General features: G+C 30.2%; 2 protein-coding genes across 7 annotated transcripts in view; one reads left to right on the forward strand and one right to left on the reverse strand.

The window, feature by feature from the left end:
* The window catches only part of LOC126833197 (sphingomyelin phosphodiesterase), a 79,266-nt gene extending 70,759 nt beyond the window's left edge, over positions 1–8,507 (forward strand). For 5 of the 6 annotated variants that reach the window (XM_050564382.1, XM_050564391.1, XM_050564364.1 and 2 more), the window contains 2 exons: positions 53–138; positions 8,403–8,506. In XM_050564382.1, the coding sequence (XP_050420339.1) occupies positions 53–122 (70 nt within the window). In that variant the 3' untranslated portion in view covers positions 123–138; positions 8,403–8,506. Of the gene's footprint in view, positions 1–52; positions 139–8,402 lie in introns of all 6 variants that reach the window. The other variant, XM_050564418.1, reaches the window with a different exon arrangement.
* Positions 16–5,188, reverse strand: LOC126833232 (F-box only protein 5-like). The gene is made up of 3 exons (XM_050564438.1): positions 4,650–5,188; positions 1,785–2,629; positions 16–1,688 (listed from the first exon to the last, which is right to left on the reverse strand). Exons 2-3 carry the CDS (start codon positions 2,610–2,612, stop codon positions 1,428–1,430), a joined length of 1,089 nt encoding a protein of 362 aa, XP_050420395.1. The 5' UTR covers positions 2,613–2,629; positions 4,650–5,188; the 3' UTR covers positions 16–1,427.
* Positions 8,508–20,805: the final 12,298 nt, after the last annotated feature.

Here is a 20,805-nt window from a genome sequence, read left to right on the forward strand (position 1 = left end):
GTAAATAAACAGAACACAAAACGTAATATCTTATCGTTTGTTTTTTTTCTAGGCAAATATCGGAGCTTACGATTTCTATACTGAATCGAGTACAGACAATATTCCAAACAAGCATGTTATAAAACACGTAGAGTTAAGGTCAGAGAATAATGTACCGTAATATATTAAATACATATTATTAGTTCCTAGTACGAAATAATAATACAAAACAATTAATATAATATTATTACAAATAAAATCTAACAGATCGTAAATGGAATATATATATACATACATATATATATTTTTTTAACAACATTTTATTCATCAAATAGGTGTAAAAAAAAAAGTTAGATAAAAAAAAACTAAACATTTAACGCGTCGGTTCGTTTGAGAGACGCCGACTTTACAAAATTAACGTAAACAAATATAAAAAAATGTATTTAAAATTAGAAATGGTATTATTTTTTTTTTATAGAATTGAGCAAATTCAAATTTTTGATTCATAAAAATTGATCGTAAAAAAAATTACACATAATCAGACTAATAATTATATAATAACATTGTCGTCAATTACATCAGTCGAATTGTTATAAATTAGAACAGTACATACATTACATATTATACAACAGTTTAGGAAGGCCTTTATTGTTGTTTTTGTTTTTTAAACAGAACAGACACAAACTTTGCTTGAAAAATTCACTGGACGAAAATTCCACTTAATTATTAAAAATATATTTTTATTTCGAATGACTGTCGCAAACGTTTAAGTAGGTTCATTTATCAGATCTCGATAACGATACAAAAACAAAAAAAAGAGGATTTCAAAAATACAATAGAGAGCCAACCCTCTAAATTTTGTATCTTTCACAAGTATTCCGAATAAAATTAATAATATTCTCGCCAAAGTATTAAAACAAACAAAAAAAAAAAAACATTGAAGGCACTGGTAACATATTTTCGTATTATCTTATTCAGTCTGGTATATTATTAAATTTGCGTTCAAAAAGTTAATCTACTTCGTTTAACCGTTTTTTGAGCAATCGTTTTTCAAAATAATTAGTGACTTCATAAATACAATAAATACAATTTTGTACAATAAATTAAATAGTTAAGTGATAAAAATGTAATAAAAAAAAAAAATTACAAACAAGTTAACTCTAGAATTTAAAAAAAAAAAAAATTAAATGCAATTGTTCGAAGAACATTTTTAAACAAAATGAGGAATGATCATCGTAATATAAATTAATTAACGGTGTTTTACAGTTTAACGGCCGACGCCGATTTTAAAGGGTGGGGAACGCAATATTCTGGATACAGAACGTTGAAACGCGTCCGTGGCCGATTAAGACGCACACCGTGAGATAAAAACACAACGCCGAAAAGGGAGGTATTCATGGTTTTCACAATAAATTAATTAACAAATAATTATCTTATTCAGAGGTTTCTCACAACAGTCTGCGTAGGTTGTGCTTACTCCTAGACATACTGGTAATGAGCGTCTGCCGGGCATGAGACGATATCGGCGTCGAACGACACTTGTGTACGGGCACGACGGTGTATTCGCACATGCAACTCGTGCAAAACGTATACCGGCAGTGTATCCTGTGGCACTGGGCTCGGGTCGATTGGGTGGGCGTCCACGACGACGGCATCGTGCACAACGGACATCGTATCAGGCGCTGATCGGGATTCAACTTTTTCGCTTCCTATAATAATAATAAATATAATGAAAAACATTTTTAATTAATCGACCGATCGACATTACATCGATACACGTCTGTGATTGATCGTTTCTCAATTACCTTTTGGAACACGTGCCACCTGTATTTACTAGGACTGACGGGCGGACTCCGCGGAGTCAAATCTCTTTTGGTGGGCGAACGCATGACATTCCCGATATTAGACAAGCATCCCTTGTTGATCATGGCCGCTCGATTTCGGCCTTCGCACCCTCTGTTCTCCTTGGACAATTTAAAATAAATCTGCCTCTTCGACTGCGCCGTCGGCGAATTTTGCACGGCGTTGTTCCAAATTTTGGACACCATCGACACGGGTACAATATCACTGTCTGATAGATACGAAAATATTTTTTCCACGACCAGTCCGAAATGGTTGCGCTCTGCCAAAAAATACATGATGTCCACGTGATCTCGGCCTTCCAGCGACGCTCGCTCGTGGCTGACGATTTTCGGCGAGTCTATGTTTTTTTTCTTCTGCAGATGGTCGTCTTGTTTTGGACATTTGTTTATCCGGAAACGCATTCGCAGGTCCGAAGAGGACTTGAATTTTTTCGAAGGGGATAATTCCGTAACGGAGGGGGGTTCCTCTTCGATGAATTTATTTTTAACTGTACAATCAGTCTTGTTGGTGATGTCTTCCAATTTCTTTATGCTTCTCTTTTGAGAAAAACTCGGCGTGCACAACGAAAACTGAGTCGTAGCAAAATCGGATGACAACGTTTGATCGAAACTCATGGACGCTTCATGACTGTAGTTGGATGAGGCGTTGGTAAGAGTGGAACTCGGCGTATCGTATCCGCTGTCATTTATGATTTTGTATGGCGTCGACGTACATAAAAAGGGCATGCACTTGTCGTAACAAGGCGATTCTTTCATTGATAAATCGGCCATTGTTCTATATTAAATACCTACAACAACAAAAAAAAGGGGGGAAACCATTATTAATAAACATTAAAAAATAATACAGAAAATTATATGGTTTTTTTTTCATATAATATAAAAAAACAATATTTCTTTATACGAATTCGGATAATCTATTTTTTTTTCTACAGACCCGAATTAACAGTTCACATAAATACGCTTCCGAGTATACCCAAATGACCTTTTGAACTATTATCGCAATATTTTATGATAAACTACCTAATTGTATAAAGTAGTACTAATTAGTCAGTATTTTAACGTTATGATTCATAATATTGAAGAAAAAAAAGGGATATACAACAGGTGGTTTTTTGGGTATTCTGACTGAAACGTTTTAGATTTGATTTTTCACCTAATGGTTTATGACCCTAGAGCTCGGACGTTAATGACCGTAAATGTATTAACATATGAATTTTAAAATACCAAATATGCAATTGTATACCTTTATTGAAATCGGCTGAAAAATTTAGCAGAGTTTTTAAATAGCCGACTTGACACGATATATAAAATATAACATTTTACAATGTTTAATTATTTAAAAAGGTATCAAATTGAAAACAACAATGACTATTATTTTAGAAATTTTGGACAATATTTTATAACCAGAATTTTTCGTTTCGATACTTTTCTCATATTGTGTAAAATTTTCTTTAGCTCATAACTCATAAACACGATTAAAGTCAATAATAAAATAATAACATTTTTAATAATTCTATACGTACAACTACTGATTAAATCTAGAAATAATCATTATAGGCAAATATATTATACAATATAAGTTTACTGATTTGAAAGATAGTCTTTGTGAATCAAATTTATATTGTATTCTGTAATACTGATTTCTTTAAAAAAAATATGCAAAATCATAAAACATCCGAGTTTGATTTATGACATAAGTTGAAAAATGAACACCGGAAAACAAAGTTTGTGAAACGAATATATTGTATTCGTCTTTTCCGTTGACTAATACTGAGTTTACAAACACGAGAACATAATAATAAAGGGTCATCCTAAAAACTATTTAATTACATGAACTCTATGAATTATCAGTTACTTATTATAGTTAGTGGTAAAAAAAAAATTAATTTCTTCACTTCTTATCCAAACAAGCATGAATGAAATATTTTTTATCATGTATATTTATCATAATGGTAATTTATACACAACTCGAACCGTTTCGATAGCGTAAAATGTTTCGGCCGAAAGTGAGCATATAAGAATAATAAGGTTTAGCCAAATTTTAATATTAATAAGCATCTAATAATTTACACTACCAGCGTAAAATTTGTTATGAATAGGTCTGGTCTTATTTCATCTTTTTTTTTTTTTTTTAGATCAAACATATAGTTATAAAATATATGTCCAAAACAATTGTTATATTTTTCATTAACAATGTGATTAACGTTAACCCCTAGGTCACGTGGATAACTACGAATTTACTAAAATAACAGTGTTGTAAAATATACTGCTAAGAGTATATTTTACAATACACATAGGATTTAATCGACGGAAACCTTAGGTACTTGAAAAGTTTACAAGACTGGAAAATAATAATAATAATTATCAACATTTGAAATAATAAAGCAAAAAAAAACTGCAAACGAAAAAAATTATTATAATCGTCAAAACGAATTGCCGATAAATATATCCTTTCTACCTAGGTGGTCGATAAAAAATTGTTTACTACCGTGTTTAATAGCAAGTGTATCGAATTTCGCTCGTTCGGCGTTATAGTACAAAAAAACCGCCGATCACAATATTACTAATTACTACTATTACTACTACTGAGTACTAATTACTACTATTACTATTACAATAATTATACTAAGACATCAACCAGTGGAGAGCCCGGGGATCGGCGTGACGAGAAATCAGCGTGTGATCGTCGGGACATTGTATGGTAGGTAACACATCATTAGCTACTCATCATTATACCCACGACCCGTTTTAATAGTTAATACCTAATAATAATAATAATAAAAATTGATTGAGAATAACGCCATTTACCTGTGAGGTGTGAGATGGATATAATAATAATATGCAATAAGACGTGCACGACGGTATTATATTAAATTGTACTGAATAATAATAATCGGTAATAGCGGTAATTATTATTTACTGTTGGTTAATGTGCCGGAAATTACAATTAGCAATAATTATTACTAATAATAAATATAAACGCGCTATAAAACCATCATCTCATAACACAACATGACACACTGCGGCGGCGGCGGCGGCGGTTAATTGCGGACCGTATTACACTAGTAAATCGCACTGGCAAAGGTTAAGTACAATATTATTATTGTTCATTATTAAATTTAATTACGTTTTTTCTCCTACATCACTCGACTGTGTAAAAAGACACGGATTATTATTTATTTTTTTTTTTATTTATTTCCGAAAAAAGTACACGACCATATTATATAAACGATTTCTAATAAAAAAAATGCCAATTGCTGCCGCGAAGGCCTGCGAAACGCGGAACGCGATTTGTTTGATATTTTCTTCTTAAATAAACAACGGACACTATATGTTATTATCAGGAATGTCGGTTAGATTCGAAACGGCAAAACATGTGTGTGTGCGCGGTCCAGCTGCCGCCGCCGCCGGTGGTGGGGATAGGCCGGACGGGGTGGCGGTGGGGGGGGGTGGTGGTTGGACGCCGGACGCTATCCCGGACCGTAACGTTATGTAGGTAACCGCCACGGACCGGTCGGCCAATGGGGAAGCTGCTTGGCTGCTGCGGCTGTTCACTGTTGTCCGTCGTCGGCGGCGGCGGCGGCGGCCGTGTACCGAACAAAACGCACAAGGGACGGACTGGCGGTTTTTTGAAAAATTTGAATACAATAAATTGTACGGGGAAGATACCAACCCCTACACCCCCCCCCCCCCAACCCCGTTTGTCCCCTATAATTTAATTATAACAATTATTGTCAATTGCCTAATAATTGGTATTGTTTTCGCCGTGCTGATAATATTATTGCGGAGAAAATCGAAAAATCAAAATATGGTCACAATGTTCGATGATTGTGTGTGCCGCGTTATCAGCGGATTCTGATTGTATGATAAAAAAAAAAAAAACTCAGTTTTTCGCAAAACCTATGACAGTTTTTTTTTACACAGCACAATACATATTATTTCGTCGTGGACCACTAACAATATAATTTTTGTTACAATGTAATGTGATCTCTCGATTTTGCACAAATTTTCATATTTCTACCACCCTCTCAAATTAGTTTTTTTTTTTATAAAGCAACTTTTGAAACTTAAACGGTAACGTATAACTAATATATTTGTATTAACTTTTTAAACTAAGACAATTTTTACTGAAAATGTTGACCGGTTTCCAAACCACTATTTTTAAAGTTTTAACAGTTTAAAAGTTAGGACGACGGGAGGGGGAGTGCGCGCAGATAAGAGAAAGTAATACTACACGTCTACCTTTACAACTGCCCTAAACTTGAAACAAAATTGGTTATCGACTAGTCAACATTTTTAGTACATTATTTTCAATTTAAAAGTTAATCAAATGTCCGCGTTACCATTAAATGTATACAAATTTTGGGAAAATTGTAAATCACAATACATGAAAGCACTATGGAAAAAAAAATGCAATTATTTATCAAACCCAGTGAGATACCGAGTGGTCCATGATAAAAAAAATCTCCTTGTATAAACAATGTCATTGGCTCAATAAAACCACTGGGCCCTTCAATTATTATGAAATATGGTAGATTTGAATTTCATTCATAAATTACTTAATTACCAAGTTCGGATATTATTCGTTTGTATAATATTATTATCATTATGATGATATTATTTTATTTTGCCCGTCGTGCCGCATAATATACAGAGTGATCAATTCAACGTACGACACTCGCTTTTTATTAATTTAATCACAAATTTTGTAGTTTTTTTTCTTATTCTAGGCACTGTAGTTTATGTAGTTTTAGTTAGTACTCGATTTCTACTGAAATTCGTGGTTGAAATAATATACAGGTTATTGGCTATTGCTCATTGTCTCGAATTGTTATCTTCAGACACAACATGGCATGGTAAGGGGATATCAATTTTACTATGCTATTAAACTGTCTACATAATATTATATATGTCTTGTTTTTGGCTGAAATGATTGGTTTTATCTTCGAATATTCGATAAAGAAAGGGTGTGTGTGCAATAACCTTGTATATTTCAATCATGCTAAAAAGTGAAACTACACATCTTGGGGTGGTGTTGCCAACCTTAACTCGTTTTCGACCACAAATTTCAATATTTTTTTCCGGGGCTCTATTAACTGTTCAAACTTAAACGGTGACGTAAAATATACTTTATTGACATTTTAAATTAAAATGTATTTTACTGAAAAATTTGACTGGTCAAAAATCAATTTTGAATAACTATTTTTTTAAGTTTAAAACTTGTGACAAAAGGTGAAGTGCAGTTGAGATAAAAGTTACTTCACACTCCATCCTTCTTCCCACCCTAAAATATATTAAACTATTTAAAACTATTTATTCAAAACTGGTATTGTGGGCCAGGCAAATTGTTCAGTAAATTGTTTTTAATTTGAAAAATCGATTAAATTTATGCACATTCGTGTGCCGTTTAAGTTTCAACAGTTAATAGATATTTGGAAAATACTAAAACAAAAAGGGGGGGGGGTACTTATTTGATAATTGTATAATATTATAGAACGATTTAAACCAAAGTATCTCCATTAAGATAAACTACAAAATTGCAATTATTTTAAAATGGTAAAAACTATAAAATAGTTTTAATTTGAAAAAGTCTACAAATTACAATATCCAACCGATACGACGTGGTCGTAATTACTAAAACGATGTATACAAATCAACGAGAATATTTTATTATCTAACGCGGGTTTGTTTTCCAGAAAATAAAACTAAATTAATAGGTACCAATAGAAAAATTCTCACAGCAGCTGCCAAATAGATCCGGTTATCATTTTGCAACTGTTGCTGTGTCGCGTGTGAAAATCAAGTAAATTTCCAATTAAAGGTATGCATTTATTGTCCATCGTATACCGACCGACCTTGTCATCATCCTATATAAAATCTGAAAACAAATTTAAATTTGCCATTTATATAAATATGTACAGAATGAATAGGTTCTTGTGGACAACAATAATTACTATCGCTGCTAAATTGGACCGAACGTCGAGAAAAAGGTTTATACAATTATTTTCATTTGATCGTAAAATTAAACAGGTCCTTTTAATATTATGCTAGAAAATTAATTATTGTAAAAATCCTGAGAGTATCCAAAATCAAAAATTCCTATTTATTTAATAATTTACAGGCATAGCCCCGGTGTACAAAATAGCAGTGCAATAATATACATAATACAACTATAAAAAGAACTTGATAAATTGTCTTTGCGTTTAATACCTACCTGATACTTGTAAACAAGAATAGTAGGTATGATTATTCATTATTTTTGATGTGAATAAATTGTGAGGGCTAATCCCCCATAGCATTTCTATAAATGGATACGGTGTGTTAAAATATTATTAGACTAATAGAATATTACAAGGCAGTGGGTATGTCCTATATAGAGAAGCACCCTGTATGTATAAGTAATTTGTACACAGTGATTTAAGCGCGTAGGAGGCTTTGCTCGTCCTTTGTCTGGTCGGTCGATTCGTCGAACGAAATGTACAACACACGACAGATAGCGGCTATTTTTTTTTCATATAAATTGCAATAGCAAAGTAAAATTGTTTTATTTCTATATTACAGAGATATCAACGTACAGCAGTGATTACAAAGAGTACCATACAATATTATACTCTTGGGTATAACAACGGCTTTTCGAAGAACAAACGGTATTATTTTGCATAAAAAAAAAAATGATTATTGTTAAGTACTCTGCGGTTAGTATGTACAAAAAAAAAAGAATAAAATAAAATGTATATTTTAATTTTTATCCAGGCTTTGCATAATATAAATAATTTATACGTGTTATGAATATATACATTTTTTTTATAATGTGCCCGGAGTACAGTAAAAATGTCAATTATCAACTAAAAGCAAAAGTCACGAGTACACAAGAAATGTAAAAATACATAACAATAATAATAAGATAATTAGTTCAAGATTTATATTTCAATCGTACAGTCACAACGGTTTTGTTGAAAAATTGTTTTCATGTAACAAAATATAAAGAACATAATATCTATACCTAATCTAAAATGTGTACACCTGATAGTACAATAAAAATCTATTTTTTATAACTTTGAAGTACGAATAAATTTAATTAGTCACTTTGATAGTAAAATAAAACTACAAATACATATTATAAATTCTGATATAAACTTGTTGAGAACATCCAACATATTAAAAATAGATTAAAATCCGTGAAAAATAACTTCTAAAAAACATAACAGTTTAAAACTACAAAAGTTTGAAAGTTAAAAGGCTATTTACCATTGATTTTAGAATATACTGTATTCTAAAATCAATGCTACTACGTTGTGCGAAAAATGACATTATTATTGTTATTATATTAGATGTGGCTAATGTCCCGTTTATGATTGGAAAATAACTATACACAATAAGAATGTCCTAGCTAAGTTTAAAAAGGTGGAACGCTGGACTTTATAGGAAGGAATATAAATGCTAACAAAGTTATTTTTTAATATGCTCTCAAGTCGTTGGGGAAGATTTGGGGTGAAGAGAGGGCTTGGGATACTAAAAACCTCAAAACTTAAAATTAGTGCTTTTCAAAATACCTGCATTAATTTTTCAGTGAGAGATTTGTTCCACCTCTCTGTACCGTAGTTAGGACACATTTTAGTAGAAAACAATTTTGGGGAGGTATACATTTAAATTATGGAAAGGTGCCCCCCAAAGATATTTTTTCCTTGTGGCTCAAAATGTCTAAATCCAGTTCTGACTTCAGTTGTAAATAGCCCAATTCCACAATTATTGTTACTTTTGCCAAACGACCTTAACACATTTTTTTATGTTCATTTTTGTTTTTTACAAAAATATGTACTTCAATTTACATTGAACAACTCCAAACATGTTAATTATAACTTAACAAGTTAATTATAACAAATTTATTTATACAAATATTTCAATACAGCTGTTGTTTTTAAGGCTATGGCTACACAGGTGTCGTTTTTTCATTTTGTGTCAAGTGATGATTGAATATAGAAATTTATTTAAATTTAACAATCGAATTAGTCTTTGATAGGAATAGAGGGTGGACAGTATTGATAAAAGAGGGTTGTTTTTTTTTCTGCAGACCCTAAGAACACCTAAGACCAGAACAACTACACGGCCCGTTAACCTTTAACCTTTAGGCCGGCACGGACCACAATAAATTTTGACCCTCGCATTAAACACACGACCTTAAAAGTATAATATTCTACCTGAAATCCGATACAATTCGGTACATAAATTAATATAATATGTAGGTATGATTTTTTTTATAATATTTACAATGATAATAATAATATGTGCCAGTCCCTCGTTCTCCATCTCTCTCTCTCTCTCGCGTTTTAAAAAATATATATTAATCGATTTCTTATCAATTCATTATTTTTTATTACTATTTCTTAATCGCTCCCGTACAAATTGAAACTGCCAAAACAAATTCACCGGAACACTATCAGTCGAAAATCGTGTTATAATTATTATATTTATTAAAAGTAGGCTGACCAGCGGAGTAGTATGATGATGCTATAAGATAATATTTTTAACGTTGGTCTTATAATGTACTTAGTTCCTAGAAGACAGAACCGTTACACCGACAGTGACATAACCAAAATACTTCTGTAATTATAACTTGTGCACACAATATTTCAATTGGAACGATTCTAGTTGATAGTAAAAAATTAAATAAACCAATCGTGATAAGTTAATAGACAAACTTCTATTCTTAAGTTAATTACACCAAGTCGGTTGTCAAAATAACTAGTTGTTGGGAACAGTTAAATTAATGATAAAACAACATCCTAGATGGATACATTTTTAACTATTCAAGTGAAATCACTTGTAATTTTGTTTAGATTCAGACAAAAATATCATAATTTAGAAAATTGTTCTTATTTCGCTTTATTACGGGTAGTCGTGATAAGACAGAGATAGTAATGGGTGAAAATAATCAAAAAAAGCTAGGGGTTTCAACCATAATGATAAATCAAGTTGGAAATAATCTTAGATCTTAACCGATGCGCGTTGGCCCAATTTTATTTTATACATTTTGGTAATTTTTTTTTTTATTGAACTGATTTTCATGTCGAATCAACTTTTTAGGATTTTAATTTTACTCAAACGAGACATTTTACAAAAATTCACAAAAAGTGTCCAACCTTAAGCCAACACTTAATCCAAATCACTCGACCGATTTTTGTATACTTAAATAACTTAAGACCTTTTTTTGTTATGTTACTCGTTAATAACAATTGAATTGTGAATTTATACTCATAACGCCAAAAATACAAAACGGTCGTATGTAAAACAATAATATAGTCGATTATGTAATGTATTTTTATTAAAAAAATTACATTGACTAAACCGTGTTAAAAAAAATGGTGAGACTGGCAAGCTACTCGACTGCCGATTTTCAAAAAAATTAAATTTCCAATAGTAAGTATTTGAATGTTAAAGTTTTTTAAAATTGTATTTGGTTAAAAATTCAAGGTCAATGCAATGCTGTCCATAGGAAATAAATAGTTATTAAAATCTAATGATTGTGAAATATTGTTTTTTGTACAAACATATTGTTACAATAAAGTTACATTCTATCAAGTATAGGTATATTTTTTTTTAATGTAAGTAGGTAATGTGATTGGTTGTTCCAACGTTTAGCTTGGTGTTTATTTTTTTTTCCAGTGTATACTTAACCAAACATTTTTTTTTTATTTATTTAAATAAACAAAATATAATGAATATTTGAAAGTACCTCGGGGGGGGGGGGGAGCATTATGGTTAAGTGAAACAACAAAAAAAATTATATTTTAATTATGAAATAAACGAGCAATTTATAACGACTTTGTTACGCGGATATTTAAATACGTGTCGTTTCCTTATCTTTACAGAACCGCGTACAATGTAATGTAAACCACCCAAAGCAAACGATAACATAATATTATAATGAAGCATCATTGTTGTGAGAGAAAAAAATGCTGAGGACTTTTTATAACGAATATTAATCTCAAGAACCGTTGAAGCAGTTGTAAATGCCTAATAAAAAAACAGCAAAACAGCTGTGAATGAGATAAGGCGACAATGTTGTTAAGATTATTTTTGTTACTTCTGTGTGCAATGTCGGTGGTTGTCGCTTAATAAGACCCGTTCACACCGTGTTAGTATAATAATATGTTAAAATTTAAATGTATAAACGTTTTTTCTGCACATTTTATACCCAATTGCAAATAATTTACCAAACAAAATCGGTGCTTAGAATAAATATTTATTATTTATCAATAATTTAGAAATGCAATTTCCAAATGTCAATTGAACAATTATTTCACTAAAATTTGTATAAAGTAAAACATTATACTAAATACTAAATAGCAAGCAGGGCTTTGCGTTATTTTCACAAAAAAGAGTATCTAGATAACAAACATTTTTTTTTGCCTTGATAACGTTTGGGGTCGTTTGATTGTGAACTATTTAATAAAATGGGGGTGGGAAGTGTTTAAGGTATATCCTACCCCCTATTTTTTTGATATTAAAACATCACTGTTCTATGTACCTAGTACCTACAGTTGATTGCCTGGACTACCACCTGTGTTTCTGGCCATTTGTTTTTACATTCAATAATATAAAATAATGTGAAATTTTTAAAAAACCGAAAGTATTTTGGGAATTTAATCTATACAAGTACTACCAAGTCGCAATAATAATATTCAAAAATGTTCATGACCATAAATCACCAAATAGGTACTATATGACCTGACATATGAATAGATAATAATAATATATAGTCGATGGAATATTTTCCAAAAAAAGGTCAGTCGTTATTGTATCGAAGAAAGTATACAGTTATAGTAAAAAAAAAAAAAAAGAAATGCCGTTCTCTTTTACACTAGCTAGGTCGTAGATCTTTTTTTTCTTTTTTGTTATTATTAAATAAATGGTACCTATAAGGTTAGGTAAAACATGAAGGCATCCAGGTACATTCGGTACCCACACAATCATATTATTGTCTATTATAACATTTTTAAAGAGGATTTTTTTTTTTTTATAATACTTTGTGGAAGGTAACAAACTCGACGGGTAGAACCAAAAAAACTATTAATATATCTAATAAATAATACTATTACTAGAATATCATCGTACACATAATATATTCACAGATTGTAAAATAGAGATTTTATGCCAACATTGGACAGAAAATGCAGTTGGTTAGGTTTAGAACGACCGATGTTCACGTATTATTATATTAAAAAGAAAAGAAAAAGTACAAAAAAAAAAAAAAAATGAATAACCCTTACATTCAGGTAAGTGAAATCTAGTTTGGTTTACCTGACTAGGTTCATCTTTCTATCCAATTCGTTTACCCACATAAATATATTGTCTGGAAAATATAAAAATATTAATCTCGGTTATTATAGTCCCCAGACACCATTGTGTTACACATATTAAAGGTAGTGTTTTTACTGTAAGGATATAGAATCTATAAAGCTGATAATAATAATAACGGTATGTCAACTTAGTATAATTAATTTTATTATTTGATTGTAGCAATTTTGTAGTTTGTTTCAAATTATATTTTAAGAATATAGAACTTTATTTATAGTCGACGGGTTGTAGCTCTAAGTATCTAAGCCTATCTACAGCTGTCTCCAGATGCTTGTTTTGGTTTATTTTAGACCAAAAACCCAGAGGAAATCTCATCTACTTAGGATTGTCCAGTTTTATTTCTGCAAAAAGATTCGAGTTTTTTGGCTACTTCACTATGGTTTGTAGGAAGCCGGTTTTCGTTTGGAAATATCAGATTATTGCAATTAAATAAATTAAATCAAAAATCTGTCACCCACATAACCTAGTAAAGTTGCCAAAGAACTTGTGTAGCTTATATTTTACAGAATCGAAATCGGGCCAAGCCAAGTAGTCGACATTTTTTCTGGGCTTTTTGGACAAAAAACAAAAACAGACACTTTTTTACTTATTTATCCTAAATTCATTATAAAAAAAAAATTGTTTAATAACAAATCAAAAAAGTTGGACAATGAAGGGTTGAAAAAAAACATTATAACAATGGCCAAAAAAAAAAAATTGGTAATTTTTATAATACCTTATATTTTTTTTTGTATGCAATACCATGTACATTACTGGCCGTTATATTGTATTTTCCACGCCGATAATTTAAAATGAAATGTGTTTTTTAATTATTATATATTATATTGATACCAAATATTATATTGTTAAACATAATTGTTGCATATAAAAAAAAAATAATAATAAAAAACCAAATAGGTCAATAATTAATATTGCTATTGTAATATGTATTGTATGTTGTGTACTGTACGTTATATTATTGTATTAAACATATTTTAAATAATTTTTAGTTGAAAATAACACAAAAACATTTATTTGTATTAGCTAAGAAAATGTAATCACCATTGTACTCACTTTTTATTAAAACTTGTAAACCCACCTCTACTCTATTGTCCTTAAGTTGTATTGTACCTATTTCTGGAGTTGGTAAATATAGTGTCCTTACAATTCATCAATTGTTTATCATTATTTTTATTTGCTGTCTTAAAATATCTTACTAGGGTTTCTATTAATATATCCGGCTTAAAACACACATCAATCAAAATAAAATGTCAGTTTTTAGTTTTCTGTGTGTTTGCCATCTTTTTTCTTTTTTCTTTTTTTGTTAAAATAATATTTGTGTAAAATAGCATTTACATTAAATCAAAACTGGTTAGTTAATGTCAGACATGAATTTGTAATTAGGGAACCAGTTGACACAGTTTTAAGCCCTAACCTATGTATAAATGTTCTTATTAAAATTGATTACCGTTATAGTAACTGTCACAAATCACAGTTAGTGTTAAATAATACTAATAATTGTAATTTTTAACAAAAACTGATTTATTTTGTTTTTTTAATTTTACACTTACGTCGATAAGTCAATTAAAGTGGAAATAAAGTGTTTGGATTGTTGAGTTTAATTTTATTTACCGTTTTTTGTTATTGATATGAATTGTATTTTCTAAAGTACATTTTTTTTTTTTAATTCATACAGTCTGATATACACTGAACAAATAAACTTTTTAATAAAACAATTATTCCAAATCTTCATAAGTTAACTTTAAACATGGGTAAGTATTAAGAGGGTTAGTTTTATTTAAACTGTTTTAGGAGTTAAAATTATTATTGATAATAATTATAACTATATTTTATTCTGAACAATTGTTTACCTAACAGGTTTTTTTAGGTTAGGTTAGATTTTAAAATTTGTTTTCAATAATAACCATAGACATATACTAATACATGTATTAGCATATATCTATGATAATAACATTAAAATAGTAATTATTCAAAACCGGTTATCTACCAGTCAAAATTTGCAGCAATTTAGCCTTAATTTATCAAGCCAATAAAACCATATACGTTACCGTTTAAGTTGTAAAAGATGATAATGCTCTGGGAAATACTAAAAAAAAGGTAAATATTTATAGTAATTTTCTTAATATTGTAAAACAACATAAATAAACGTTTTTCAAAAAGAAAAAGGAAAAAATAAGAGTCTGGTCGTTAATAAATCACCTTGTACGCTATTCATCACATGAAAACATACACATGTTTTAATATACATTTTCCCGGCAACAAAAATGTAGCTCTTCTTTTCGTTAAATGTGAGGTTTAAAGCATTTATTCATTTTCTACAAGATTAGCCAAACGTTAAATCGTTTAATGTATATTTTGAAAATTAACGAAACACAAACGGATCGATTAAAATATTACAATATTTTTTTTTGCCAACGACAACGGACACGGTATATAGTGATTTTACCCGAACAGTTGGCCACACTGTGGTGGACTTTACTATCTATGTGTTTTTTCCACACCGACGTCACTGATAAATGATAACACAACGATTACACTGCAGAGTGCAACCCAGTGTTAATTGAGCATATTTCATTTTCGTTTATTGTTAAAAGCGTTGATTCGATTGTATTTGTTTTACAATAACAATTACTAGCAAATATCCTTTTTTTAATTCGAAAAATTGTCGATCTTCAAGCCGAAATGAGTACTCTCTCAGTGGGTAAGTGTGTGTTTTTATTTTATTTTCATAAAGTACGTAGGTAGGTAGGTATACCATTGTTTGCCAGGTCATACGTGCCTAATAGCTGTTATAGTGCAACGTCCGTTGTTTTTATTTTAATTTTAAATTATACGATTTCCATTTGATTTAACTACAACGTTTTGAAAATCGTTTCTACGGTTTCCACGGTGTTCAACCCAACAACAGCCCCTTGATACTTTTTTTTTTTTGGAATCGATTGATTATAATTAGCTTTTGCCATTAAATATGTTACTCGAAATTATTGATTTTACCTGTGAATAATAATAAAATAATACAATCAGTGGTGAATTGGAGAGGTATAACAACTGGTTTATATTTTTGATTGTTGCGTTTATGTTAAAAAAAAATGATGAGATACGCTTACATATTACGTACACCCTCTACCAAATTGTTTGTATAATAATTAAAAACCTTAAAAGAAAAAAATTGTGAACAATTCAAAAAATCTGCTCATACTTAAATACATTTTTTTATTTCTTATCGCCCGCGGCGGCAGCTGTAACAGACGACATGAGCGGCGATTACCTACAGTATGGTTTTAACGAGCTGTTTAACAAATAATGTTAATCTAATTGAATTATACCTGATTATTATACATTACTCAGAATTTAAAAAAAAAATTGTTTTTTAAACACTCAAATGTTAGTTTATTTTAATGATTTATTCTTATTATCAAAACCATGATGTAAGTAGATAATTAATGAAAATTATTTCTTATCACTCCTGTAGGTAGTCTGCCTACTTAATGAAAAATGAATTACATTTTACTCATCTAACTTGGCCAGGGGAAAAAATGAATATGACTGTAAAATAATCTATAAAATAAACTTTTTTGAAACAGTTAGACAACAAATAATTTTTATTAAAATATAATATATACTATTATGGATTGATCAGTTACCAGGTTGTGTTGATTATTGGTTTTAATATTAAACAGTACTTCAACCTGATGTGTCTCAAAAATTATTTTTTACTTTCCTCAAGTGATTAAAAATTAATTTTACCTATTCATTAAATTAAAAGTAAACACAAATTCTTATTATGTAAGTATACTGTATAAAATATTTATATTAAAATCGGTTACACAGGTTAGGTATAGCAACTAATTTTGAATATAAATTATTTTAGGTTTTAATTTTTAATATTTTTTTTTTCATCCCAACAAGACGAACAAATGTACATTTAACATTTATTTTAACATTATACCGATTAGTTTAGCTATGTCTTGATTCTGAAAAGTGATTTTGCTATAGCAATTTATCACATTCTTGTTACTTGTTTTGTATTTTAATATTTGATGATTTTGAATTTTATTGCACTGGTCGAGTGGTTGTAGAAAAAGTTTAAATTTAGAAAAAGCTATGCGAAGAAAAGTAATGGAAAGGGAACTAGTTCCGTTTGTTATGAATTTTAACATGATTACACTTATTCACTTATTAGTGATTCTATTTTGGTATGTATGTTTTATTATACGTAACAACTACATGAAGTCTGCTGTTAGCGCTGTATAAGTGTTTTTATTTTGAATATGTATAAGACGGATTTCTAATAATTAGTCAATCGAAAATTCTTATTACACAATTTAGATTTTATTTTTTTAAATATTTATTTTGCTCTTTTTACTAGTTACCTAATGTATTTTAAAATATTTTTGCCATTTTATTGCACATTAAGATATTTTTACAATAAATGATTTTTCTGCTTTCCCTCAGCAAGGGTGGAAACTTTTTATTGTTTCGTTTTTTTTTTTAAGGTCTGTAAATATAGTGTGGGGCTATTTTCTTAAGAATCTGAAAGGCGGAGGAGAGAAATTGCTTTCTGGCCATTGTAAATTTCTAGGTTAACAGTTATACTAAGTGTGAGTAAATCAACAGGTAACAACGGCAACAAATTATTATTGACCCCAATCGTATCACCCTAATACTAAAAATTAGGGATGGGCCGATACCCGATAAAACCGATTTTGCATATTACCTACCATTATTTATTATTTATTATTTTTAACTTATTTATAATTTAAACTCAATGACATCGACATTACTATAGTCTTATTTGCAAATGCATATTAATAAATAATAATATAGATAATGTAGGTATATGTATTGTATGTACCTAAATATTCAATAATTAAGTAAAAAAAAACTATACTAATGACTAAAATTTAATATGAAATAACCTACGTTATTATATTATTATTATTTATTATTTTATGATAATAATATTGTTAATTATCGACTTTTTATCATCGTTTTCGTGAGTTTTTGATAACGAATACAACCACTAACCTGTAACCACTAACCAGGTTTCGACAAAAACAAGCGTATTGTGGTCGAGGAGGTAACCGGTATTATGTAAAGGCGGTATTACAGCTTCGTCGTCTGTCGTGTCGGTCTGATTGGCCGTTGTAATCACGGTATCATTAGGTAATCATGACCATGAACCGGATTATTGCTAGAGTTGGGACGAGCTCAACTTTTGTATCGTGTGGTATAGCGTGGTAGTGAAAGTATGGTAACCGCGGTCAATCGATTTTTATTTATAATCGTTCTTTTAGACCTGCGATCTCTACCTCCCTCACCCAATATATGCTTTTTCAAAATACTTTATTTTCACAATTTTTATGCACGTTTTCTTCCTGAATTGTTTACATTTTTTATTAACTGAAATAGCTTGATGTTGAAACTTTAAACTGAAGTCTAAACGTCAAACAAGAATACAAATATCTTTTTCATTAGAGAAAAAAATGTGTGGAACGATTAGTGATTCATAGTTTAATAAACAATAGATTAAATTTGAATGACGTGCGTTGTTGATTAAATACCTAACGTTTATAATATTTATTATTAACGAGACCGTTTTTAAAACTATTTTTTATTAAAATCATTAAAATCAGAAGATTAGGTTAGTACTAAAATAAACATGTATAAGATAATGATAATTTGTGCAACCGTTTTATCATGTATACCCTTTGTTGTCATTATTATTATTATTACACAAAGCCTATTGTATTTTATATCTCATCTTTTGAGGTTCAATTGCTAACGAGTCAAATATTTTCTGAACAATTTTAATAATATTTCTTTAGAACAATTAGTTATTTGCATTGCTTTATAATTATTTTTTTTTAATTGGCACAAATTGTTTGTGGATGAGAAAACGGAAGTGTTTAGAGTTGAATAGGAACAACAGAAGAAGGCACTCTGGACATATAATGAGAATAAGTAGGTTTAAATGGAAATACTTGAGAGGTTAAGTTTACCAACGAACCATAGGCAGATATCAGGACACGGGTGGTTTAAAGAGGCTAAATCCTTTAAAATAATCACTTTCAAATATTTTCTAACCTGTCTTTGGAAAAAACAAAAGCCTGAACCAGACCCTGAGGTGGTACAGCTTCTATTTCATAATACTCCAAATCGTTCTTAAATAACTCAATAAATCTTAAAGGCTCTAATTTGAATTGCTTATATTATATTATCGAATTGATGTTTTAACGTAACCTTCTTGAAGCTAATCGACATTTTTACTCGGTTAATCTCTGGACTCGTAGTCGGTATAGGCCTAAAAATTAAAACCATTAATCTGAACAACAATAGCTGACTCACACGCGCTTTGGTTAAAAGACCTTTAGTTTATTATTTCTTGCGTTCAAGATAAGATATTATTATTGTGCAAACTATCAGCTGCCAGCTAATGTTTGTAATCACTTACGTGCCACGAAAGGTCGAGTATGATATTATTTTATTCAGTTTATTATAAGTATAACGAAAAATTTAATTTGTCACTTATTTGTCGGCAAACCAAGCTATTAAACAAGATTTACATTGTAGCTTGCGATTATGTTGTTTTTCCAATGTTAAATAGAATAATCGTTAGAAAAGTATTAAACTAAGTCGCTCAACTGAATACTAGTTTTTTATTGACTCTCTGTGTATGAAACGTTTTCTTTTAACATTCCCAACCCATCTTGATTGGTTCTCTGTTGTTTTTGGCACAACTCTCAAACCACCTTTTACACGTTAATTTCTAATACTATCTAACCTAGTAGTCACTTCAAATATCTATCGAAACATTCTTATATGAACTACTCCCACGTTACTCGTATTCAATGCCCAACTCTCACTTGTTACAGCATTGCTAGTCTTATTCATTTTAGCCAAAATAAATAAATAGTACCATTCCACCTTATTCAACCAATATTTATCCTCTCCAAATCCACCATTATCTTGTTTATTATAAAATCGCCTACCGCATCCTAATTCCTATAGCACCCCCCCCTTTTTTTTAAACCTGCCCTACTTCTAAATCTCTCAACACTCATTCTGAGATATGTGATAAAAATAACTTTCATCCGGTTTCTTATTTTATTATTCTCACTCATGATTGCTATTTTTGGTAATGCTCAACCCTCATTTATCCAATCCATCGCCGATGGCCTTAGTACAGTTTTATTAAATTTATTTTTTCCTTAATTTGTCCCTTCAATACCTCTGTTTTCTTTTTCCACTGCTTCTCCCTGATATTCTTTCAGATACTCTTCACATTTTGTTAAATATCAGTGTTGATTGTCAGAAATCTAGGTGAAGTCCGTCCTCATGGTTGGTTTGTTTGAAATGCATAAAGAAGCTGCAAACTACTACACTCTAAGCTCCTCCCTATCCTAAGCTTATGACTTTTTTTCCAAGTTGAATGCAGCACCGAATGGGAATAGTTTGCACAGTATTGCCCTGCCCTGGCTTAGATTAAGTTGGGTTAGGTTAAGTTTGTTTGGCTAAAGTTATATGTGAATATTTTTATTGGGCCCCCACCCCAATAGGGGTGTGTTAGTCTAAGTGATTTAATGTGTAAAGATTAAGAAACGTG

This window comes from Adelges cooleyi, unplaced genomic scaffold (genome assembly GCF_023614345.1).
Source record: "Adelges cooleyi isolate 19-005CV unplaced genomic scaffold, UGA_ACOO_1.1 ACOO_flye_CR_arks_rails_tigmint_CR_PRNA_1, whole genome shotgun sequence".
Classification (NCBI taxonomy): Eukaryota; Metazoa; Arthropoda; class Insecta; order Hemiptera; family Adelgidae; genus Adelges; species Adelges cooleyi.